The 25,190-nt window shown below is 47.0% G+C and overlaps 2 protein-coding genes and 1 long non-coding RNA gene across 5 annotated transcripts in view; 1 reads left to right on the top strand and 2 right to left on the bottom strand.

Moving 5' to 3' along the window:
* Positions 1–4,916: 4,916 nt before the first annotated feature.
* LOC133372644 (uncharacterized) lies at positions 4,917–10,301 on the bottom strand. Its single transcript, XR_009759521.1, has 3 exons — positions 10,243–10,301; positions 6,168–6,211; positions 4,917–4,979 (listed from the first exon to the last, which is right to left on the bottom strand). It is a non-coding gene; the product is annotated as an uncharacterized LOC133372644 (long non-coding RNA).
* Positions 6,538–24,545, top strand: MPND (MPN domain containing). Its single transcript, XM_061601521.1, has 13 exons — positions 6,538–6,642; positions 8,975–9,189; positions 9,952–10,182; positions 11,742–11,898; positions 13,426–13,501; positions 14,275–14,371; positions 15,080–15,152; positions 15,943–16,019; positions 16,434–16,602; positions 17,203–17,273; positions 18,502–18,591; positions 19,312–19,404; positions 20,803–24,545. The coding sequence occupies exons 1-13, from the start codon at positions 6,633–6,635 to the stop codon at positions 20,887–20,889; spliced, it is 1,446 nt and encodes a 481-aa protein (XP_061457505.1). The 5' UTR covers positions 6,538–6,632; the 3' UTR covers positions 20,890–24,545.
* Positions 21,381–25,190, bottom strand: part of SH3GL1 (SH3 domain containing GRB2 like 1, endophilin A2) — a 36,263-nt gene continuing 32,453 nt past the window's right edge. For all 3 annotated transcript variants that reach the window (XM_061601524.1, XM_061601523.1, XM_061601525.1), the window contains one exon: positions 21,381–24,545. In XM_061601524.1, the coding sequence (XP_061457508.1) occupies positions 24,349–24,545 (197 nt within the window). In that variant the 3' untranslated portion in view covers positions 21,381–24,348. The remainder of the gene's footprint in view (positions 24,546–25,190) is intronic.

The raw sequence follows: 25,190 nt of genomic DNA, 5'->3' as shown, positions 1-25,190 counted from the left end.
ATACTGCTGACACCCCCCTCAACCCAAAGCTCCTGATGACCGCTCCCAAGGGCTTCATATAGATGTTAAACAGCATGGGGGACAAGACGGTACCCTGCGGCACCCCACAGCTCAGCTGCCAGGGGGCCGAAAGACAGTCACCCAATGCTATTCTCTGAGAGCGACCTTGGAGATTGGATTGTAACCGCTGTAAAACAGTGCTCACCAAATACCCAGCTCACCAAGTCGGCCCAGAAGGATACCATGGTCAATGGTATCAAAAGCCGCTGAGAGATCCAGTAAGTACAACAGGGTCGCACTCCCCCTGTCCTTCTCCCAATAAAGGTCATCCATCAGGGTGACCCAGGCCAATTCAGTTCCATAACCAGGCCTGAACCCAGCCTGGGATGGGTCAAGATAATCTGTTTTATCCAAGAGCACCTGCAGCCGCTGCGCCACCACCCTCTCAATCACCTTCCCTAAAAAGGGGGTATTTGCAACCGGTCAGTAGTTGTCACAAACCAATGGGTCCAGGGTGGGCTTTTTCAGGAGCGGTCGAATCACCACCTCTTTCAAGGCGGCTGGAACCACTCCCTCCAGCAACGATGCATTGACCACATCCTGGATCCACTCCAAGGTGCACATGTTGCCGTACACGTCACGTTGCTGTACATACGGAAGTCCTCATGGAATTACAGGCTTCTGTAGTCTTGTTTCTGTAAAAGCTGAATTTGTAAAACTGCACCTGTGCATTGACATCTTAATGCCTGACTTGTTTAGTTTGCCAAAAAGAGGAGGGGTGGGGGAAGCCTTATTTCAGGCTGGTGAAGTGGCCAACTTTAGCTGCAACTAAGCTATCAAGGGAAACGGGTGAAAACAGTGGAAAGTTACCTTCAGCCCAGTAATATTTGTAAAAATTAAAATCCTGACGGTCATGGCAAGAAGAAAGGTAGCGTAAGACTAGGTATGCAAACCTTGTTGCATGTCTAAGCAATTATGTGCTCAAGCCACCGGATCGGAAACAAAAGAATCCCATATCACAGCGGTATAGCTCCATGGCCACTTCCATGATTTTGTCGTAGATGAGGGCCTGGGGGAAGCCAGGCCAGAGGCACCCCAAAAGTAGACTCTTACTTCCCAATTGTTCCTCTTCAACTAGAACTGCATAATTGCTGGAGTGCTGGCCTGGGGAACTGTCCATCCTTGTTTTTTCAGCCACATTTGCCTGTCCTTGCATTTCTTCAGCTGCAATAGGCATGAATCGATGCTGATAAAGTGAAAGGCCAATATATACATCATGCACCAAACACCTAGCATGATGCCACTTGAACCCTGAGATTGTGTTGATGTCCAAAGTGACAATGTTCACGTGAGTGGTAGATTTGAGGCAATAAAGCTGGCCAAATACATGGTAAGAGCAGCCCTCTTTGAACTAGCGTTAGTCTTCAACGCAAGTTGGATATTGTTACTATTGGCTACTCACTGCAGTGGCTCGCGACAGAAGTTTGAAGGAAGAAGGGCATAGGGCAAGAGGAACGATGAAGTGAAGGGAAATGCTGCTCCAGCTTCCCACAGTTACGCTCTAATGCAAGGTTGAGGAACTTGCATCTTTGCAGATGTTTTTGTATGACAGCTCCCATCATCCCTGTGGGCTGGGCTAGTAGGAGTCGATTGTGAACATTTTAAGAAAACTATTTGGTGTGATATGTGGTAGGATAAAAATGCAGTTGGACTTGATATGATTTTAATATCGGTTTATTTCCCTGTGACCTGACTTGTGACCTTCCAGTGGCTCTTGATTAATAAAAGCCTATTTCAGCTGGATTTCATTTCCCCCCCTGTATCTATATGCATAGTAGTAAAGTGGCCCATATAAAGTTGCCATGTAGTATCACAAAAGCATTCGTGTATTTGATTCATATGCTTATAGGCCTTGACACACATATCCCTACAAGTGTAAAGTTGTAACTTGAGTGATCTTTCTGATTTAATGGCCCTGCCTGTAGTTATTCCTCCCACATTATCTGTTTCTGTGTTCTCTCCTGACTGCACTGCTTATCTCAAGGTTGCATACTTATGCAAACCCCTAGCTAAGAAGAAACCAAGATGTGCCTTTCTTTGTTATTCTAAAGCACCCCTTTCCTCCTATCTATACTGTTACTTTGTCTAGTAGAAACCCGAATGTCTGAGAGCTTTCTTATCTCAAGCACCCCAATTCTAATGTTTTGATATTACAATGACTAGCAGTTTTCTTGAATGTAGTGACGCATAAACTCCCCAGTTTATTATATTTGGGGAAACTATATAACTCTCTGCTCTTTCAATAAACGGGGTTCCCACTTCTGAAAAGTATCTTGCTTGAAGGTACTGGATCCCCTTTGCAAAGGTAAATATTGCGTGTGTGTATTATTGTTATAGCCTCTGGCAGTGGATCATTGCGCTCAACTCCGCACCTTCCCGGGTGTTTGCAAGCTGAGAAAGACAGTGACAGCTCGCGTGTTGGGCTTGGACCTAACAAATTGGGGGCTCATCCAGTATTGCCATTGCACCCCTTTATTTTGACAACAGGCACCACAAGAGAGTTTTCTTGGTTGTCAAGGAAAGCGGGTTGATTGGCAGTGCAGGGATAAAGCACAGTTGAGGAGATCTCTGCCAGACGCTATGGGTCAAAAAGGGAGCGTACCGGTAAAGGACGGCCCCTTGGGAATAATGTGCAAACTCTGGGAAGAGAAGGAGTTGCCATTATTGAAAGGAATGAAAAAGAAACAGATGATTGAGCTCTGTGCGGTAGTATGGCCACGGGTTACTGCAGTGTTGGCACCTGGTGAACAGTGGCCGAAGGAGGGCTCCTTTGAATCCATTCCTTTAAGGAGAGTAAGGGAGCAGATTGAGGTGACCCATCCGGATCAATTGAATTTCTGGCTCCTATGGAAGATGGGAGCACAGAAATTAAAGGGTTTTACAATGATGGCAGTGAGATCTTTGACCAGTGAGGACCCCCATCCAAATTATTTTTCTGAGGATGACTCAGATAGAGGAATGATTTTAAGTCGTTTCATTATACCTCTCTGGGCTTGCAGCACTACCGCTAGAACCACGGCAGGGAGGCGTCCAACCCGCCTGAACACTGGCCGAAGCCAGCCCGCAGGGGCCCTTCCAGACGTTCTCTTTCCTTGCCGCACTGGCGCCAGAACCTCGGACGAGGCTGCTCCATAGCGGTCTTCCACTCCCCTCCACACCGAGTCACCTCGGCAGACAGACCTGGAATTAGTCGGAGGATCTTTGCGGTTCTCTGCGTCTTGAAAACCCATTCACCATAAATCCCCTCAGGGACGTCTTGGCAATTGCCGTTAATCTGGACATGAAGCCGGACTAGGACTCTCCCCAAAATCTACAGCGATCTCCTGGAGCCTATTTCGCAGAAGCTCTGCGGATCCGGCCCCATCATGACTTCTGTTGGGCTTCTTCCTCCAGGTCTACCCATCTCTGTCCACCAGCGGTAGACTAGGGCTCCCCTAGGGATTTGGCCGTTCCCCTCCACACCTTTCATAGATCTGTCTCTGGGTCTATCCGCGTGGGGGGGGGCAGAGGCCTCCTGATCTACCAAGTGCAATGAAAGGTAGACCAGGGCTCCCCTAGGGACTTTGCCGGACGGAGAGGGGAAGGGCAGTGGAGAAGAGGCAGGCTTAAACCCAGTGGGAGACAGATGCAGGCTTAATCCGGGGGTGAGAGGAGAAGGAGAGGGAGGAAGAGGCAGTATTAAATCCGGGGAGTGGGGGCAGATACAGGCTTAATCGTGGAGGGAAGGGGAGGGTGGAAGATGCAGGCTTAATCGTGGAGGGAAGGGGAGGGTGGAAGATGCAGGTTTAAACCCGGTGGGAGCGGGGAAGTCTGTATGATCGCACAAGTACAGTACTCGTGGGATCGTGTAAACTTGTAGGAAATTCTCTTTTTGAGTTGGTTTCAATTTAGCTTTCCGTATTTCTGATTCTTCAGATTTTGCAATGCAATTCTCCGGCCCTGTCATGCATGCAAAAATGCACGTACCAAGGCTAAAGTATGCATAAAAATGCATATATTAGTAAAGGTAACTTACAAAAATGCATTATATTGGGGGAATTGTTTTGCCAAAAAAATATGCAGTTCAGGTAAAACTGCATGCTAACATGTGTATATTAGAAGAAATTGCTGAAAGAATTTTCATGAGGAGTTAAAAAACATTGCAGACTGAATGCTGAAATGTGAGGAACCGATTATTGGAAACTTGAGCAACTGAAGGACACTGGAACGGACGGATTCACCCATGCCTCATCCTAACTCCCTTTCCATCAAGTCCACCATCTCAAAGTCAAATAAGATGACTTCTATGGTTCCTTTTTTGTCTCCTTTTTAAAGCCAATTTTAGATTGTAAGCCTGGAAGGGCAGCCACTTGCTCCTTTTTAAGCCTCCACACAGTACCTAGTAATTTCGGCAAGCGTGATGGCAAACAGATGTCCCAAACCATGCACCGGTCTGTATTTGGAAATGCCAAACCCTGCACCGAACAGTAGCCAGGCTGGATCAGACCACAGGTTCACAGACAGGCATGATCCTATGCCTGTTTACTTGGAAGCAAATTCCTCTTTGTTTTAAGGGAATTGCTGTTTTGTTTCATTTAGTAGCCACTGATAATCTTCTTCTCCATGAATGTGTCTAACCCTCTTTAAAGCCATCCAAGCTGGTGGCCATCACTGCCTCTTGTGGGAGTGAGTTCCATAGTTTAACTTTGCGCTGCGCAAACAAGTCCTTTCTTTTGTCTGTCCCAAATATTCCGGCATTTGGCTTCCTCGGATGTCCATGAGTTCTAGCATCGTGCGAGAGGGAGAAAAACTTGTTCTCTGTCCGCTCTCTCCATGTTTTGCATCGTTTTATACCCTTTTGTCATGTTGCCTCCGGCTCAACTTTTTCTCTCAACTAAAAAGCCCCAAATAGATTGTAGAAACAGTTGTAAAGCAAGGAACTGCAGAAGGAGGGGACAGAAGAAAAGAGAAACATTAATTGTGCACTTCGCAACTAAAGGAATGCACATGGCTGTGTAGTGGCAAATTCAGAAGTGCAGGGCCTCTTCACGTTACTCACAGCCACATGCCCCTTTTTCGCTGCTGGGTTCACAATGAGATCCTTGTTAATTCCTTCACCCACTATGACATGTATATGCCCAGGAGCCAATAAGCACGAAATGGGAGTCTTAGCTGCTAAGAAGAGTCTTCTCAGTAGCTGACTCACCTCCTTTCTACTCTGACTGGCTCCAATCAGCAGGAAAGGACAAGGAAGCATGTTAGAAGACTCTTCTGGGTGGCTAACACACTCCCCTTTCATGATGATTGTCTTATAGGATGCTGGAGACAAAGGGACCCTGCTCTCAAAAAAGTAAGGGGTCTAAGATCCCCTGAGACCCTGGGCAACTAAAGGGGGCACTCTAAGACAATTAAGTCTAAGGCAGGGTTTTGCAAGACAGACTGCTGTCATACCTGCCCCTTGGCACCAGGGCTTTATTTTATTTTGAAAGCCACATTCCTGCAATTGGTGGGCCCTTCGGGAAGACAGACGTGCCGCCTGAAATGAACTCCTTCCTCTTTTCTTTCCTCCGCCCCATCCTTTTCCTCTTTACATCTTTTCCTTCATCCCTTTCTCTTCCCTTCCTTCCTCTCACTCTCCCCACCCCCAGGGGTGTAGTAGTCCAGCGTCTTGGGGGGTCTTAGACCCCTTACTTTATGGAGAGCCAGGTCCCAGCCAGGACCCTATGTCTCCAGCATCCTACGAGCCAATCAGTGTGAAAGAGGAGAGTGTTGGCCACTGAGAAGAGTCTTCTAACCTGCATCCTTGTCCTTTCCTGCTGAATGGAGACAATCTGGGCAGAGAGACACTCCCTGTTCTACAGGTGTGTTGCCACCTCTCTCTCTTCTGAAAACAGGGGCATGCAATGGTAAACCACGCACACCCTTTTTTACTGCAAAACCTGTGATGCTAAATGCTGACACAATGTGACATTAAATGCTGATACAATGTGACATTAAATGCTGATACAATGTGATACTGAAGGCTAATACGATCAGAGATGGTGATACAATCAAGAGATGGTGATACAATCATAAGTGTTGCAACAAGGACACAGCCCTTGAACAAATATGCAGTGTCAATTACTTACCTTAGGCAATCTCCATGCCCGAAATGGAACAGATAAGCCCTCGCCTGGAAGAAAAACAAACAAACATGTATCATCCAAACCTTTAAAAGCATGACATGTAAAGAGGAACGTCAGAGTCAGCCCGCGCCTGCCGCTCTCCGTTTGCAAACGTGCAATAAACCTGCTGGCATATTTTCTATCCTCGTCTCGTCTCCAAGGTTATTGACTCGAACTTGGGGAGCACGAACCCAGCCCCCGGTTGGGCGTAACACTTCCCTCTCCCGTCTCTCCATCCCGCCTCTCCCCTCCTCCTGCTCTTTCCTCTTCTCCCCCCGCCTTTTCCTCTTTCGCTTTCCCTCCCTCCCTCCCTCCTTTCTTTCCCGGCCGGCAGAGGCGGGGAGCAGCCGGGCGCCTCCGCAGTAGGGGCGGCGCAAAGGAAGGCGCCGGGCGGCGAGGAGAAAGGGGCGAGCCAGGACCAGGGCAGCCATGGCCGCAGGTACCGCCAGGGGGGCGTCGGGGCCGGCTGGGAGAGGCGGGTGCGCGGCCCCTTCTTTAGCAGCGATCCGGCCCCCTCTGTCTTTCCAGCCCTTTCCTCCCTTCTCCCCCTCCTCTCCACGTACGAATGGCTCTCTGTCTCCCCGGGGGAGGCTGCAAGTGCCAGGCGCTTTCTCCTCGGGGAGAAAGCAAGAGTCCCTCTGAGCATGTACATCTCCTGCCCCGGGTGGGGTGGTGGGGAAGCTTAACAGGGGAGGTTGAGGGCTGTGTACCTCCAGCATCTATCCGTCTGTTTATCTGTCTGCCTGCCTGTCTGATCTATTTGTCTAGCTAAGTATTTTATTATTTAATTTATTTAAATCAATAAATTTAAATGAATGAATGGATTTAGAATGTTTCTCTCCTGCCGTTCTACCCTGCAGTGGCGGAGCCAGGGCAGCTCTCTGTCTATCTATGTCTTTATGCATAAGTTGCTTCCTTATTATATGTGCTGTTGTTGTTATGTGCCTTCAAGTCGATTATGACTTATGGCGACCCTATGAATGAGTGACCTCCAAGAGCACCTGTCATGAAGCACCCTGTTCAGATCTTGCAAGTTCAGGTCTGTGGCTTCCTTTATGCAATCAATCCGTCTCTTGTTTGGCCTTCCTCTTTTTCTACTCCCTGCTGTTTTTCCCAGCGTTATTGTCTTTTCTAATGTATCATGTCTTCTCATTATGTGTTCAAAGTAGGATAACCTCAGTTTCACCATTTTAGCTTCTAGTGATAGTTCTATATATTCATTATATTATATTATATTGATAATCTGTCATATTCCTCAGGAGGAGGCAGTTTGAAAGAAAGAATAAGGTCGCTCTGGGTGTTTAATGCACCTTGAGAGCCCAGAGTGTCCCCCACCCCTTGCCCAAAGAATGCTGGGAATTGTAGTTTTGTGAAGGGCCTGGAAAGATTTGCAAAGCACAGATGCTCCCTGCATAGAACTGGGTCATCTGGTACAAAATTCATCCAATAACCTCAGAGGAACCTGCCTTATATCGAGTCATACCTTGGGCCACCTAGCTCAGTTTTGTCTACACTGACTGGCAGCATCTTGCCAGGATCTTTTAGACAGGAGTCTCTCCCAGCCGTACCTGGGGATGCTGCATGGGACTGAACGTGAGACCCTCCGCATGCAGCGCAGATGCGCTAACCACTGAGCTGTTGGCCTTCCCCTAAAAAATAAAGGCAGGATTCCAGTCCTCATGGTTGTGGATAAAGGGCTGAGTCAAACAGGAACATAGTAAGCGGACTGATACTAAGTCAGACTGTTAGTCCACCTAGCTCAGTTTTGTCTACACTGACTGGCAGCAGCTCCATAGGATTTCAGACAGAGTAGTCCTACATGGAGGTGGCCCTGGGGATTGAAACGGGGACCTCCTGCACGCAAAGCAGGTGCTCTCCCAGTGAGCTTCGGCCCTTTTCAAATTTAATCCTGACTCCCCAAATTGCAATATCGAACCGGGACTGGATTCCTGCAGTCCAGGCTTTTGCTGTTATCTGGGTTTTTTTTAAAAAAACTGCCCAGCCGCCACTGAGCAAACCCATCAATCAAATGTAAAATACAATATTAAGAATTTATCTCGCCCCAATGAACTTTTTTTTTTGCTCACGCTAATCGTTTTGTTTTCACTTTGCATTGAACAAATGGATTTCTTGCTGCGACAGGCCAGTTTGCGCAGACATATTGTTACTGTTATTAATATGAGACAGGCGCCATCTCTGTTGTCTTTTCGGCGCCTGCTGAAGACCTTCCCCTTTCAACAAGCCTTTTAAGTAGAGATCTTAACCCAGTCTTACGTCTGTGCTGGAATTATTTCTTAAGATGTTTTTAAAGCTTTAAAAAAAATATACTTTTAAAGATGTTTTGTTGTAATGCATTTTAAAGGGTATTTTTATGTTGTTTTATAGTGTTTTTAGAGCTTTTGTTTGCCGCCCTGGGCTCCTACTGGGAGGAAGGGCGGGATATAAATCTAATAAACAAACAAACAAGTCAATTATTATTAGTACATTTCTATCCCACCTGTCCTCCTTGGCACCCAAACATGGCATACAAACTTGGTTCTCCCCCTCCTGATTTTATCCTCACACAACAACCCCGTGAGGTAGGTTAGACTGAGAGACAGCAATTGGCCCAAGGTTGCCCAGTGAGCTTCATGGCTGAGCGGGGATTCAAACTCTGGTCTGCCAGGTCCCAGTCCGATGCTCTAACTGCTACACCACCGCCGGCTCTGTACACTAGCCTGCTTTTGTCTCTGCTGCCTCCTTTGTCACTCCTGTTGTGTTTACTTCCTCAGCCCTGGATGCAGAATCCCTCGGCGGAGACGAGTGCATAGAAGAGGATGAAGAGGAACTGGAGACGGGCCTTGAGGACCATGAGAGCGTGGGGAAAGCATTCATCCCGGGGGGACGCGGCTGCTGCATCCTGACCCGCCGCGGGATCACGTTGCGTGTGCTTCTCAAAGACGGGCTGATTGAGCCTGGAGAAGGCGTGCTGTCCATTTACTACCTGGTAAGTGGCACTTACAGCTCGGGATGTCCAGTCTCTTGTGGGGTTTGGCAAAGCTGGCTCTCTTGTGTCCCTGTTGTGCAGGGCTGCGTATTCCCCATATCTGCACGCACAACTTCCCGGGTGCCAACAAGTGAGGCCCTGGATGAGGCTCTGGAGAGCTGCTGCCTGTCAGAGCAGACAACACTGTGCTAGGCAGGCTAGTGGCTTGACTTTGTAGAAGGCAGCTCCTCTATTCAGGGCAGCGGCTAAGGACAGGGTGAGCTTTTATGGTCATGAACGAGATTGTTTGTTAGAAACGGCTCAGGAAGGAAAGAATGCAGAGTGTCCAGATTTTTTAAAATTGTGTATTGAAATGCACCCATGTGGTGTAGTAGTTAGAGCATCAGACTGGGGCCCAGGAGACCCGGGTTCAAATCCCCACTCAGCCGTGAAACTCACTGGCTGTCCTTGGGCCAGTCACAGCCCACCTCACAGGGTTGTTATCAGGAATAAATGAGGAGAGGGAGAGCCTCCTGTGGCTTCCAGTGACTGGTTTTCAGAAGCATCGTGCCTCTGATCGTGGTGGCAGCCATCGTGACTAGTAGCCACGGATAGCCTTCATGAATTTGCCGAATACTCTTTGAAAGCCATCCATGTTGGTGGCCTTTGCTGCCTCCTGTGGGAGCCAATTTTAGCTATGAGCCGCATGAAAGAAGTCTTCTCTTTTCCCTGCCTCAAATCTTCCAATGTTCGTTCAGCCTCTTCTCTCTCACCTGCCCCCAGGGAAAGAAGTTCTTGGGTGACCTGCTGACGGACGGCAAGATTGTGTGGCAGGAGACGGGTCAAGTGTTCAACTCACCCAGCGCTTGGGCGACCTACTGTAAAAAGCTCGTCAACCCAGCCAAAAAGTCCGGCTGCGGCTGGGCCTCGGTCAAGTACAAGGGACAGAAGTTAGACCAGTATAAGGCTGTATGGTTGAAGAAGTACCAGCCCAACACCCCCCCTGCAGAGGAGGTGAGCTGCCCAATTTATGTTTCACTGACCTGTTATTATTTACATGGACAGTTTACATACCTCTTATATTGAAAGGAAACAGTTTATGGCGGCGTAAGTTAAAGCACTTTCAATAAACAGCAAATACGAAAATAAATGCCAGGGAATTGCTGCATTCTGTAAAACACAATTAGCAGCTAAATACAGCATCCTTTTCAGTGTCAAAATAAACATTATGCATAAAGATCAGTTACAAACATTCATTAGAATCTCAGTAGACAACTAAACAAAATAACGCTGAGCCATCAGGAATTACAATTGGGCAAAGAAAACAAGTAAAAAGTATAAATGCACGCTTTTCCAATTTGGCAAAAGAAAATCAGCTCACTTCTCAACCACTGTCCATCAGATCAATTGCACCATTGAACAAATCAATCCAATGAAATTCCCACCACCCTTAATTTAACTGCAGCTGGAAATATTTGCTAGTGGAGAGACCAAGGCCAGGTTTATGCACAAGCCAAGTAGCTCAGGGCCTCAAATTTGAGGAGCCTCTAAATAAAACAAAATAAAGGAAACTGGAAAGACAGACTATACTTATTTATTTTATTTTTACTTATTTATTTTATTTTCACTTATTTACTTATTTTATTTTTATGTATTAAATTTATACCTTCCCTTTCTCCCAAAAGGAGCCTAGGGCAGCAAACAAGAAGTGCTAAATACTAAAAAAAAAATCTTAAAAACAAAATACGTTATGACAAAAAAACCCGCAATGGCTACCCAGTTATTTGCCGAATTGTGTTTATAAATCTATGCAAAAATAGCTGTGAAGTAAAAAATCATGAAAGTATTGTCATTTACAGGCATTTCACATGCAAACAGGCTTATTGCAAGATAGATGCATAGTTATAGTTGCATCCTTGCCTATGCAGCAGTATGTACGCAAATATAAAAGTTTATTACTTTCATTTTCATTCATCTGTTAGAATAATACACATTTGTGTGTGTGTGTGTGTAATGCTACGAGGCCTCTTAAACCTGACATAGTTTAGGGCCTCAGCGTGTCTTAATCCGACCCTGGGAGACACAGGTCCTTATTCAGCACCATGAGGGCTAGAATCTTATTTTCTCTTTTAAAGTTTTAAACCAGCAATGGGGAACCTGTGGGCCTCCAGATGTTGCTGGACCCCAACCAGCAATTGCCCTTACTAGTTCAGGATGGTGGGAGTAGTAGTCTGAGCTTTGGCACAAATGAAGCTGGGGTAGAATGGTAGAATTCTAGAGTTGGTAGGAACCCCAGAGGACATCTAGATCATCCCCTTGATCAATCCAGGATCTACAACGTAGGATGCAACTGCAGGATCCTCCCCCAGCAGTCTTTTCAACCATCAAACAGCTGTCAATGTTTATCTGAAACCTGTCCCGCTGTTGTTTCCACCCTTCCGTTCTCATCCTGCTGTCTGGAGCAACGGAGAGCCAGTCTGCTTTGGGTGACATCTCCTGTAGTGTAGGGCAAGGATGCATTGGAGAGATGATAATCTCAGACGGCATTTGTGACTCTTTCCTCCCCCCCCCAGAGTTTGGTGAGCGAAGGGGAAGAAGATGAGCTTGTCGAGGAGGAGGAAGAAGAAGCCAAGCGAGTGAAGACTGCTGTCCCGGAGTCCATGCTAGCAAAGAAATTGGAGGAGAAGAAGCAACAGCAAGCCAAATGCCCTGCAGAACTGCACAGCACAGGTACATCATTACTGCTATGTCTCTGTTGTCTTCCTCTTTCAAAAAGCCTTTTAAGTAGAGACCTTGTCCCAGTCTGCGTCTGTATTGGAATTACATTTTAAGATGTTTTTAAAAGATGTTTTTACATTTTTCAAAAGAAGTTTTGTTTTTAACATTTTTTAAAAATACATTTTGTTTTAAATATGTTTTTGAAGTTGTTTTGAGTGTGTTATTGCTTGTCTTTTGCCGCCCTGGGCTCCTTCTGGGAGGGGTGGCATATTCAGTCAGTTGAAAAAGACGGCTTGTGCGTGACGCTCTACCCACTCGTCAGTATCAGAGGAGGGTTGGGTGGCTGTATGACCTCTTCCCATGTGGGTCCTTACGGGGCTTGTTTGGAACAAAACAGACCTTCTGCATCAGCGTGGCGCCCTCCAGATCTTTTGGATTACAACTCCCATCGATCCTGACCAGCGCAACTAGAGAGAATGCATTTTGCCTCTCCTCTCCTGGTAAAGATAAAATTTCTGCGCTAGCATAGGGCCCTTGCAGTCTCCCTTACATTGAGTCGGACCATTGCTCCATCTAGCTTAGTGTTGTCTGCACTGACTGGCAGAGACATTCCCAGCCCTCCCTGGCGATGCCATTGGGGACTCAACTTAGAACCCCTTCTGCATTCAAAGTAGGTGCTCTGCCACTACCCTATGGCCTAAAAATAAAGTAAGGTTCCAGTCCTCATGGCTCTAGTTAAGGGACTAATTTAAACAGGAACTTAGGAAGTGACAGTAATATACGTGAGTCAGACTGCTGGTCCACTTAGATCAGTGTTGTCTAAATAGACTGGCAGCATTTCTCAGGATTTCAGACAGGGTTATCTCCTGGCCTTCGTGGAGATGCCATTGAGGCTTGAACCTGGGACCTTCTGCATATGCAAAGCAGATGTTCTAACCACTGAGCTTTGGCCCCTTCTGCAGCAGTTTTCCTGCTTAGCTGACCTCTGAATGGCCTGCAGAGGGTTTTTTTCCCATGTTGCATTTGGGACAAGAACTTGGTTAAGATACGTCTGATCTCAAGTTTAATTTCACGTTACTGGTTTTAGTTATAGGTGCCTGTCTGCTTAGAAGGTGTCCACTACTGTTATAGTGGTTAGAGTGTTGTACTAGGACCTGGGAGACCAGGGGTTCGAAACCTCAGCCATGAAGGCCATTGGATGACCTTGGGGGCCAGTCACAGTCTCTCAGCCTAACCTACCTCACAGGGTTGTTGTGAGGATAAAATGGAGAGGGAGGAGAACCATGTATGTACACCACCGTGAGCTCCTTGGAGAAAAGGTGGGGTAGAAATGTAATAATAATAATAATAATAATAATAATAATAATAATAAATGTGCAAACTGGTGTGCTGCAGCAAGAAATCCATTTGTTCATGCAAAGTGAATACAAAATAATTAGCGGCAAGCAAAAAAAAAGTTAACTGGGGTGAGGGAAAGCCTTAGTGTTTTATTTTGCATTTGATGGGTCGATGGCTGGCCGGTTGTTTTTAAACCCCCAGATAAGAGCAAAAGGCTGGACTGCAGGAATCGAGTCCCGGTTCGGTACTGCAGTTTGGGAAGTCGGGATTCTGCCAGGTATTTTTATCCTATATATTACCCTCTCAGCAGCCAGAGCGGCAGTTGTGCTCAAGCATGGGAGTGGGAATTGAGTGCTGCATGCTGACAACTTTGGTGATTATTATTAAAAATAAAAAAAGGTTCTAGTCCTCAAGGCAAAAAACAGACGTGAGAGTGTACGAGTGTGATGGTTTGAGCGGGGAGAAATCAGAGGAGCTAGGGAAAATAGTTTACTGACATGTGCCCCACGCTGTAAAAAAAAAAAAATATTATCTGTGGCTGGGATTCAGAACTATTTCTGCATGCAAACTTTAGACTTGTGTTTCTCGGAGAGGCGTAAAGTTTTTGAAACTGATGGGGTGTTCAAAGGCACAAATTTCCCTCGGACTCTGATAGTGCCTCTTGGAGAACAGAGACGGGAGTGTGTATAACAACTGGCCTACTGTTCAAAGGTAAAATGTACATTTCTTGCTTTGTCCACCCCTGCCTTGTGTCCCCTGGAATGTGGCCCTCTCGCTGAGAAAGGATTTCCCCACCTTTGCAATCGCCGTTCAGAAAAATAGTAATAAAATAAAATAGCACAAATGCATCCAAGCTCGGACGTGTGTCTACAGCAGTACTGTGTAAACAGCTATTCAGAAGCAAGAACTTAAAAAAATGTTGCTCTGTTTAGCAGGCTTCGGAACGGGTTTTCCACAAGCATGAGATGACTCCCCAAATGTATCATTTGCTCATCTTGAAAAGCCTTTTTTTTTAATACAAAAATGCTACTAGTCCTTGTCTGTCTTTAGGAATCCCCACACCTTGGTGGAAGTGACGTCTTTCACAGCCCTTAACAAATTCCAGCCCTTTAACGTCGCAATCTCTAGCAACGTCCTTCTGTTACTGGTACGTACCACTCAGTGAAAAGGAAGCCCAGCCATCCACAGGGCCCACCAGCACATACTTTTTAGGGACACACTCAAACCAAAAGTAGCTGTTCTGTGGCATGATTTGGCGGTGGCCTGTGAGAGGGCCTTCTTGGTGGTGGCTCCCCTGTTTGTGAAATGCCCTCGCTAGTGAAGTGTGTCCATCTCCCTTGCAATTAACCTGTAGGAGAAATTTTAAAACGTTCCTGTTTACCCAGGCAGTTTGAGTACTGAAAGTCCTGTCCCTGGTGACTGAAATTATAAGCTTTTAGGAGTTTTTGAAACTGTTTTAATTTTTTAAAAAACTTTTCAGACCTTTTAATTGTATTGTTTTAGTGTTGATATGTTTGCTACCCTGGAAGGCGAAGGAAGGTGTGGGACAGATCCTTGATAGATAATGATGCCAATCCAAAGGAAGCGCAGGAGAGCTGGCATTGAAATCTTTGCCATTTGGGGAGGGAAATATCCAAGATTGTAAAATCAGGTGGCCAGTGGGGAGCCTGTGCACTTCCAGATATTGTTGGCCTCTAGCTCTCATCCCCCTCTGCAGCCAGCATGTCCCGTGGTCAGGGATGATGGGAGTTAGAGTCCAGCAATACCTTGGGGAGGGGGCCACAGGTAATAGAAGTTTACCGTGGCTCCCGAATATTGGCTAAGCTTGTCAGTTTCTTTTTTCCCCTCGTCTTAGGACTTCCACAGTCACTTAACGAAGAGCGAGGTGGTTGGCTATTTAGGTGGCCGATGGGACATCAACAGCCAGCGTAAGTTCTTTTGGGGTAACCAGAGTGAAATTTGTAAATGTCAATTTTTTTAAAAAAAAATTTGATTACAAGACACTTAAGAAAGTACATTTAAACATAAGATTTGTCTCGACATGTAGATGGCAGATAATGGTGCTGATTGTTATTATTGTTTTATATAGCACCATCAGATACACCTGGCACTGTACTGAAAATAAAACAATGAAAACAAGTCCCTGCCCCAAAAGGTGTACAATCTAAGTAAAATAAAATGAAGACAACAAAGGAAGAGAGGGGAAATTATAAGCGAGGACTTCACATACTCTAAAGTACAGATAATTTTTAAAAACCCTAAGCTGAAATTCCAAAAGCTTTGGAAATAAAGGAAGGTTTTTAAATAAGACTTAAAAGCTGAAATTGAGGGAGCAGCCTGCAAGTGCTCTGAGAGACGATCCCGGGAATGTGGAGCAGCGACAGAAAATGAAGTCAATCTGAAGAGCAGGGACGCAACCTGTTCCACTGGGTCAAAACCTCAGGCAGTGTTGCACATTGAATCTCCCGTGTCTGAAACCCTGCAAACCTGCTGCCGGTCAGAGTAAAAACTAGATTAGACCCATGCCCTGACTAGATATAGGGCAGCTTGCTATGGCCCTAAACCCTTGGAGGAGAGAGTTAGCTAGGGCAGCTAAATAGAGCCTCCATTTTCAAAGGCAGTCTATCTCACAGTGCCAACCACCTAATGTTTAAAAAGCAGGAAAGGCTTTCTTAGCCAACCCTTTCTCAGCCAGTGACCCTTTCACTTCTCTTTCAGTGTTAACCGTGCTGAGGGCATTTCCGTGCCGATCGCGCCTTGGAGATGTCGAATTAGCAGCTGCTGTGGAAGAAGAGGTAAAAAGAGTATGGAGGCAGCCTTGCAGGATGGGCGTGCGAGGGGGGAGTTGGAGGAGTTAGCACAGTGTCTGCCCTGGGGATCATTAGTGGACTGCTAACTCGGCTCTTGCAGAGTCCCGACACAACAGTAATAATTTTATTTTACAACATTTATATATCTCTCAATTGTAGAAAACCTCTAAGCAGCTTACAAAAAGCATTAAAATTATATTGAAAAATTATGTAGATAGAATAGGGAGTAGAAAAAGAGGAAGGCCAAACAAAAGATGGATGGATTCCGTAAAGGAAACCACAGACCAGAACTGACAAGATCTGAACAGGGTGGTTCATGACAGATATATATATATATAAATGATCAAGCAGACCCCCTCCAACTGTTTTAACGTAAGATGATTGTCTTCTCCCCGACAGATCTGCCAACACCTCTTTATGCGTGGGCTGTCCCTGGTGGGCTGGTACCACAGCCACCCTTTTAGCCACGCCCTCCCATCTCTGCAGGACATTGACACTCAAATGGATTACCAGCTGAAGCTCCAGGGAACCAGCAACAGTTTTCAGCCTTGCTTGGCTCTCATCTGCGGTAAGCTGGAAAGGTAGCTTATTTCTAAAAGGAAAAAAAAATCCTGCTGTCTTTGCAACCATGAGGACTAGAAACTTGTAGGCACTTCTTCCAGTGTTTCTCCTTTTTGGATTGCTTGAACTCTGAAGCTATAGAGAACCAACCACCATTTTCTGAGTAATCTGTGGCAACAGCACCCTCTATTGGGGGGGCACATGGAAATGGAGTGACCAGGTATCAAAAGATAATCCTGGGAACTGTAGCTTGTATCAGGGTGTTGAGAGTTGTCAGGAGATCCCCTCTTCCCCTCACAGAGCTACACTTCCCAGAGTTCCCTGGGAAGAGGGACTGACTGTTAAACCACCCTGGGAATTGCAGCTCTGCGAGAGGAATACGGGTCTTTGAATAACTCTCAGCACCCTGAACAAACTACAGTTCCCAGGATTCTTTGGGGGAGGCCACGTCTGTTTAAAGTGGCATGATGCCACTGTAACTGTATACGTGTAGATGGGGCCCCTAATGGCAGAGAGGCAAGGGTGTACCAGTTACCCATTTCAGGCACGGAAATTGTTTGGATGGACCTTGGTTATTTATCAGACCTCTCTCCTCTTGCCTGCTCAGGTCCTTATTTCCACGGCAACCAGGGTGTGGAGTCTAAGATTGCGCCCTTCTGGGTCATGCCCCCTCCAGAGGTACGTTCTGCAACGCCCCATAAAGGGGCTCTTCAGGAGAACGGATAGAGAGCCAGTGTGGTGTAGTGGTTAGAGTGCTGTACTACGACCTGGGAGACCAGAGTTTGAATCCCCACCCAGCCACAAAGCTCCCTGGGTGACCTTGGGCCAGTCACTGCCTCTCAGTCTCAGAGGGAGGCCATGGTAAACCCCCTCTGAATACCGCTTACCACGAAAACCCTCTTCATAGGGATCAACTTGAAGGCAGTATATTTCCATTTTCAAAGCATTTTAAACGTTGCCACAAGAGGGCACACTTTCGCTGCCTTGGCATGTTTTTTAGCCTCCTAAAGTTTTAAAAGTTGATGCCACAGGAGGGTGCCCTTTAGCTGCCTTGGCATGTTTTCTAGCCCCCCCCAATTAATACCGCTTACCATGAAAACCCTATTCATAGGGTCGCCGTAAGTCAGGATCGACTTGGAGGCAGTCCATTTACATTTTCAGGAGAACGGAGAAAGGAAGGCACCTTATCCCGAAGGAAACCATCACTGCCAGCCGCTCTCCACAGTTTCAGACCAGGAGTCTGTATTCCAGCCTTATCTGGGAGATGTTGGGAATTGAACCCAGGACCATTTGCATGCAAAGTGGGTGCTCTGCCACTTTGCTATAGCCCTTCCCCCTGAAAATAAGGCCCCAGTCCTCATGGCTCTGAATAAAAAGGGACTAATTTAAATTGGAATATAGGAAGCTCTTATGCTGAGACAGACTGAGGGCTGTCTGCAGCAGCACTCTGGGATTTCAGACTGGGGGACATTCCCAACCCTAACACTGGAGATGTCGGGGATTGAACCTGGGAGCTTCTGTGTGCAAATCTCTACCCACTGAGTGATGACCCTTTCCTAATATAACCTAAGAATCACCTAGAACAGGTAGGCCATCCCAGTAGCTCTGAGCGGAAGGGGGGGGGTCTCCTACCAACTTTCTGCACCCTTTTACAAACGACAGGTCCCAGGGTTCTTTGGGGGAAACTGTCGCTGTTTAAAGTGACATGACGCTGCTTTAAATGCAGAGTGTGGAGGGGTGCCAGTGTGTTGTGTTTTAAGGTGGTTCAAGGTCCATGCACTTCCATCCGAGCACCACTGGAGGGTGGACAAGTCCTCAATGTGTTCCTGATAGGAATTTGAGGGCGGGGGAAAAAAAAGGTCTTGAAGCTGTTACATGTTTCACATTTTTCTTTTTCTTCGATCAGCAAAGACCATACGACTATGGCATCCCCATTGAAGTGGAGCTCACCTATGTCCAAGACGGATTTTTAACCAACGACGTTCTCCATGAGATGGTAACTTTTGCTTTTCCGAATTTTGCATCCGCTTGCGGAGCGAGCGTCGGATTGCATTATCAAAATGCACTTTGTCTCCAAATGCAAGGCTGTGATGCTCTAAAGGCAGGGCACTATTCACAACAGGATTCGTGGTGAGGGCAAAGCAACATCTTTATTTGATCCCACGGGCATTCAGAATGCCAGCTTTGACGTCACACTGCAGTCTTCCTTAAGCTAGTTTTTGTTTTTTTAAAAAATGTGCATGTTGTTAAGAACATAAGAAGAGCCTGCTGGATCAGGCCAGTGGCCCATCTAGTCCAGCATCCTGTTCTCACAGTGGCCAACCAGGTGCCTGGGGGAAGCCCGCAAGCAGGACCCGAGTGCAAGCTCTCCCCTCCTGAGGCTTCCAGCAACTGGCTTTCAGAAGCATACTGCCTCTGAAGATAGGAGATAGGAGATGATTTCCTCTTTAGGGAAGGTTAATCTGCACATTCTCCACAAGGTCTGGGGAGTGTGCACAATAGCCGGCTTTTATGCAGATTAACCGCTCAATTTACATTCAATTCACAATTCAGTTTTCACTCAATTTACATTCCCCTTAACATATATAACATTTACACGTAGTTCTTCCCTCCTGAGACACTTGAGTCAGCTAACATGGAACCTCCCCATTTTATCCTCATGACAACCCTGCAAGTTAGGCAGAGTGTGTGACTCCTGCTGCCTTTTATTCTCTAGATGCTCCTGGTGGAGTTCTACAAAGGAGCACCCGACGTCGTGAAGTTTCAAGAGATGTGGAGCCAGGAGCAGACCTATTTGGATAAACTCAAGGTAAGGAAAAACAGAGGGACTGGGTGGTGGGCAACAGACTTCCAAATTTTGCTGTGAGCCACTTTTTGTGAGGTTTTTTTTTTAAAAAAATAGCAAATTCTTGCAGAAATGTGGAGAACTTAATCCCAGCCATTTCAAGTCCTGCACTGAGCAGGGGGGTGGACCTGATGGCCTTATAGGCCCCTTCCAACTCTACTCTTCTACGATTGCTTCGGAGAGAAATGGGCAGGTCCTTCTGTTCCTACAGGTTTCCCACTTGGAGTTAATGGCTCTAATTTTTGTTGGGCTGTATAGCAACCCCTATAAGACCCAGAACCGTACAGTGAAGGCGTTTCACCCTTCCTCTGCTGAAGCCCAGCTGAAATCCCTTCCCCACCCAAGGTACTAACAGATCCAAGAAGGAAACTGTTGTGTTGACATCTGTGGAAGTTTCCTTTCCTGAATGAATGGCAGTATTAATTCAGTATTAATTTACAAAGCCCTGAACAGTTTGGGTCCAGGGTAACTTAGGGACTGGCTGAAGCCTCATATCCCAGCTCGATAACTGAGGAGCGGTGCTGATTGTCCCCCGAGTTGGTGAGGCTCGTTTAACATCGACACGAAATCGAGCGTTCAGAGTCATTGGCTCACCTCTCTGCAACACTCTGCCAACAGAGATTCAGCAGGCGCCTTCTGCTTTAACCTATAAACACCTGCTGAAAACCCCCGTTAACACCAGGCTTAGGTGGGCAGTTAAGATGCTGCCTTTGCACACCGTCTGTGAAAAACACTTTGCTGTTTGAATTCTCTGGAATTCTAATTATAAAACCGTAACATACAAGATAAGAAATAAAAAGCAGCCACAAAAATTCAATTAAAAACCATACAGCATCCGTATCGTGCAGAACATAGCAATGGCTGTGACGGACAGAAAAGATAGGATCATGAAGGGGTCTGCCAAGATCCTCAGTCCTTTTCGAGCAGTCTGTGTGTGGGGGGGGGAAATGGTTAGGAACCACTGCTCTAAGGCGCCAGCCTGCACTGGTTTTGCGGGTGGATGGGTTTCACCAGGACCGCAGCAGGAAAAGACTGCACTGCCTTTGCATTCCCAAATCCTGCTTGCAGTCGTGAGGGGTCAGAGGAGCAATTTACATGTACAGGCCTATGTGCATTAAGGTGCAATAATGCTGGGAAAAACAGAAGGGAGCAGAAAAAGAGGAAGGCCAAACAAGAGACGGATTGATTCCATTAAGGAAGCCACAGACCTGAACTTGCAAGATCTGAACAGGGAGGCTCATGACAGATGCTCTTGGAGGTGGCTGATTCTTAGGGTCGCCATAAATCGTGATTGACTTGAAGGCACATAACATCAACAAATGTGCATTTAGCACAATGATGGGACGTATTCTCTCCTTGCAGGGCTCCTTGGCTTCCAGAACGCCGAAGGACCAAGGGTTCGGACACATCCTGGAACAAGTGTACAGCGTCCTCAAACACAACAGCTAAAAACAGCAGGAGAAACTCTTAAAGGAACTGTCACTTTCACATTCTGGACAGGCATTTGCGGGAGAAGCTTCTCCCGGCCCCCGTACTCAGATCTGTGGGTGGAGGGGGCAACGGAGGCTGTGTGTGTGTGTGTTTTAAGACACATAGTTTTCATGAATCAAAAGGCAGGTGTGGGGAAACTGTGGCCCTCCGGACATTGCAGAACTGCAGCTCACATCACCCCACCCTGAATGAAAATCCTACATTTTGTTAATCCTAGTGTAGGAGACCTTTGGCCCCTCCAGATGTTCCTGAAATACAGCTCTCATCCAGTCCTGGCAAGCATGACCCAACGGCCTGGGGTGACGGGGGCTGTAGTTCAGCAGCATCTGGAAGGGCGACGGTTCCCCCGCACCTGGTCTACGGGGCCACAGGCTCCTCGCTCCTCTTCTACATACTAGCAAGGTCTGTGTGCATGTGAGAAGTCACACAAAAAATACCCTCCACTTCCAAACATTTAATACTTTTTTTTATTTCAAGGATACAAGGTTTTTCTTTTATTATTCCAAAACAGAAGGGGGAAGCAGGGAGTAACGGCAAACCCATGAACAAGAACAAAGTAAGGGTTTTCCCCCCCACCCCCAAAATAAAACTGCCCAGACTAAGTTAGGGGGGGAGAGAGAGAGACTTGCTTCACTCCAACGGAACAGGCGCCAGACCATACACTCTGGCATGACACAGCTACATATCAGGAAGCCGGTATTTACAAAAGCCCTCCCTCCAGCAAGAAAGTAGTATGTCTGTGGTTTGCTCCTCCTATGGTCCTGAGAAATATTGGAGGTTTGCGGCCGGGGGTCCAAAACAGCTGCATCCAGCTGCAACGACCCTCTCTCTTTCTCACACGCACACACACACAAGATCAGGTTTGCAACCCAAACGTTATTGGTTCTTTGTGAATGTACTGTGTGCGTGTGTGTTGGGGAGGGGGGATAAGAGGTTCAGAACAGGCGGACCATCAAACCTTAGGAGTCACGTCAGGGATCGAATAGACGAGAGAGCTACCATGTGAACGTGTCTGGGGTTTTGCTTTTTAAAAGGGAGTTTTGCAACAATATCTAAAGATACTGAGCAAAGGGCAAGGTTGATAAAAAAATTGAAGCGGCCTGTAGGAGAGAGATGATTACAGGAAAAATCCCCCCCTCGCTCTCCCCCCCCCAAACATCCCAAAGACTTGCTGGGCGAGGAGGGGCCATTAACTACAAATAAGTTGAGTCAAGATATATCTATATAAATAGTACGTGTACAGAAAATACTTTGGGGGTGTGACAACTGGAAAGAAAGGAACTGTGGTACTGTAGCAAAAAAAAAAAAGTGGGTATTTCTGAGAATCATACCTTGCCCTCCATTGGTAAAAACTGGGAGGGAGGAATTTTTGGGACGTGAGGGGGAAGAGAAGCAAATTGCAAGACTGTCGTGCATACAGCCCCCACCAGCAAAAAAAGAAAGTAAAAGCCAATTGAACCTTGCAGTGTTTCGTCCCTCTGCCTGCAGTGGGAGAATGTAATGACATTAGTTTTTTTTTTTTTTGGGGGGGGGAGGCAGAATTATTGAAAGGGTTCGTAGACTGTCTGAAGTATTCCCACTGAAAATCAAGCCCTCTACAGATCTCCCATGCCTGGTGCATACGGCTGCATTTGGAAGAAAAGAACAGATTTAGTTACCTCTAGAAAGAGAAAAAATTGGGGTGGGGCAGAGGTGAGGATTTAAGCCACACAGCTAGTCTGCTCGGTCTAAGCTGGCACTGGGTTCAAACCCCATGTGGAACATTCAACATTGAATGGGGGCAGAAAGAATTAGAGCCATGTCTTGTCACTGTTTTGAGGGATGTGTGCAAGTTGCAACTAGAAGTAGATGAGAAATCATCTGTTTGCAGCCCCCACCAAAAAGAAAATCCCGGCAACGTTGCAAGATATCGCCCCAGCAACACAAAAATGAGCTGCGACAGTCTGCCAACGTCCAGACTAGCAGGACAAATTGTGAATCTTGGACTTCTGCCACCAAACTGCGTTTTTTGGGGGGAGGGAGGTAGTTCTGAATTGTATTTGTTAAAAAAAATCCCTGTCTGTAGAAAGCTTGCACATCAGGGAGTGGGGGGGAAAAAGATGACAGGAGCCTGTCCCTCGTGCCCTCCTTTCTCTATATATCAAAAAAGATACCTCCATGATCACTCCCGTTTTGCAATCTGCAGTCGCCTGCTTGATGGCATGAAACCGGGCACAAAACAGCCCCCCCTCCCTGGCTGTCAGCCAGTCACGGTGGGCCAGTTGTAGCCAAACCATGCGGGTCTGGGGGAGCGGAGGTATGCATCAGGAGCTCTTGCATTCCTCTCAGGAAAAAGCTAAACGGGGCAGGAGAGGCACTGCCCAGTGCTGGCGCACAGGCAGCATGTCTGAGTTCTCCTCCCAAGCCAAAACTTTAGGACACTCCCCCAGTATGGGGTGCAGAAAAACTGAGCTGGAGACGGGGGGGGAGAGAAGGACCACCTCTCCCCCCAAAGATTGCTTAATTAAACAAAAGAAGTCCTTTCGTTGCTAAATGGTGCAAGTGAGAAAGATTGCTGAGTTGTACCTAAACGGGTGATACCTTCTCAGAGTCAAACCCGATTTAACGGACCCACGCCAGACTTGCGCGCTGATTTCAATGGGTCTGTTTGGAGGTAGACCAGCATTGCGCACAACACTCTGGTAGTGTTTAATAGAAGCCAGGCAGGCGGCCGCTATTCCTGCTGAGCTGTGCTTCCTGTGTGCATGTACAAGTGTGTGCTCTCTCAGACACTCACTCCCTGGCTCAAAAGGGCTGGTCTCCAGGCCAGCCCAGTGATACCTGCCCCCCCTTCACAAACCCACAAGGAAGACAGCTCAGAGAATCACAGTAGCGTGCTCCCCAAATCCCCCCCATCTCCAGGCAGCATGCTTCACACCCATAAGAGCTTGATCCCCTACCATAAAATGGGACACTTAACAGTGTACAAAAGCACACACACACACCCCTCCCCAATTTGGCTCAAGATGTCTTTAACTCAAGCACTAGAAGAGAACCGGGTGGGTAGGTAGGGAGAGAGGTGGGAGAGGAGACGGGGTTCAGTTCCAGGCCCCCTTTGTGCTCTGCCTTCCCTCCCAATGGGCTTGGCTCTCCTGCTCCACATTGCTGGTACGATCACACTTTTCCCCAATGTAAAACGGTTCCCACTCATCGGATGGGGAATTAGTGTTTGGTATATCACATGGAATGTAAGGGGGGGCGGTAAAAGAAGCAATCCCTCCCCTCCACCTCTCTTTTTTCACTCCCTCTTGGCTTGCATCAACAAGTGTGTATGTGAGACGAGGAATGCAGAGGGAAGGGAGAAGAGGTCAAAATAACAATAAAAGAGGCCACCTGGGAGGGAAGCTGAGAGAGGGAGGTGGGCAGGCGGAGGCCCTTTCACTGAGGTAGCGGGACCAGCACTTCCACGTAGTTGAGGGGGAAGAAGCCCGACTGGCCGTTGATCATGCCCTCATACCAGTTCTCATCGATCTGATTGGTCAGGGTGATGATGTCGCCTTCCTTGAAGCCCAGCTCGCCGTCATTCTCCGGCTCGAAGTCATACAAGGCCTTGCAACAGGGCTGGTCCAAGTGAGCTGCCGAGGAATTCAAAGGGGATTTTTTTTTTTGGGTGGGGAGAGAATGGATGTTAGGGAGAGGGCGCATTGCATCTTCTTTGACCACCTTCCCCCTCCGCATGATGGGTCACTTTTCCCCCCACCCCCCTAACCGTCCCCATGAAGTGAAGACGGTTCCCAGAAGCGATCAGGGTTATTGGCCACTGCGTTGTACAAGCAGTATCATACCGCTTTATTTTATTTATTTATTAAAATATTTGTAAGCCACTCTTTTCATTAAAAAAAGAATACATCAAGGCGGCGTTATAGCGTATAAAAACGTGACAGAATGAATAAACCAATTCAAAACTTCGTTCAAAACAGTAATAGCAGAATCTGTTAAGTGCTGCATTGGTTGGAAAAGAAAATTCATACAACAAGGCCTGTTTAAAAAGTTCAGATTTCAGGCGATGCCTGGAAGAAAGAAAGCGATGGCTGCTGCTGTCAGCCGTGGCTTACCCACCCGACCCGACCCCACGACTCCTGGGAACTGTGGCCTGTGAAGGGTGCTAAGGATTGTGAGCCGACTACAATTCCCAGAGCTTGGGACCTTCTGCAAGCCTTTTCGCTTGGTAAGAGAGAGAAGCTGCCGTCTACCCGGTGAGACTACTGGTCCTTCTAGCT

The sequence above is a fragment of the Rhineura floridana genome, chromosome 18, assembly GCF_030035675.1.
Source record: "Rhineura floridana isolate rRhiFlo1 chromosome 18, rRhiFlo1.hap2, whole genome shotgun sequence".
Lineage (NCBI taxonomy): Eukaryota > Metazoa > Chordata > Lepidosauria > Squamata > Rhineuridae > Rhineura > Rhineura floridana.
The sequence above is the reverse complement of the archived record's forward strand: the minus strand, read 5'-3'. Positions and strand labels throughout refer to the sequence as shown.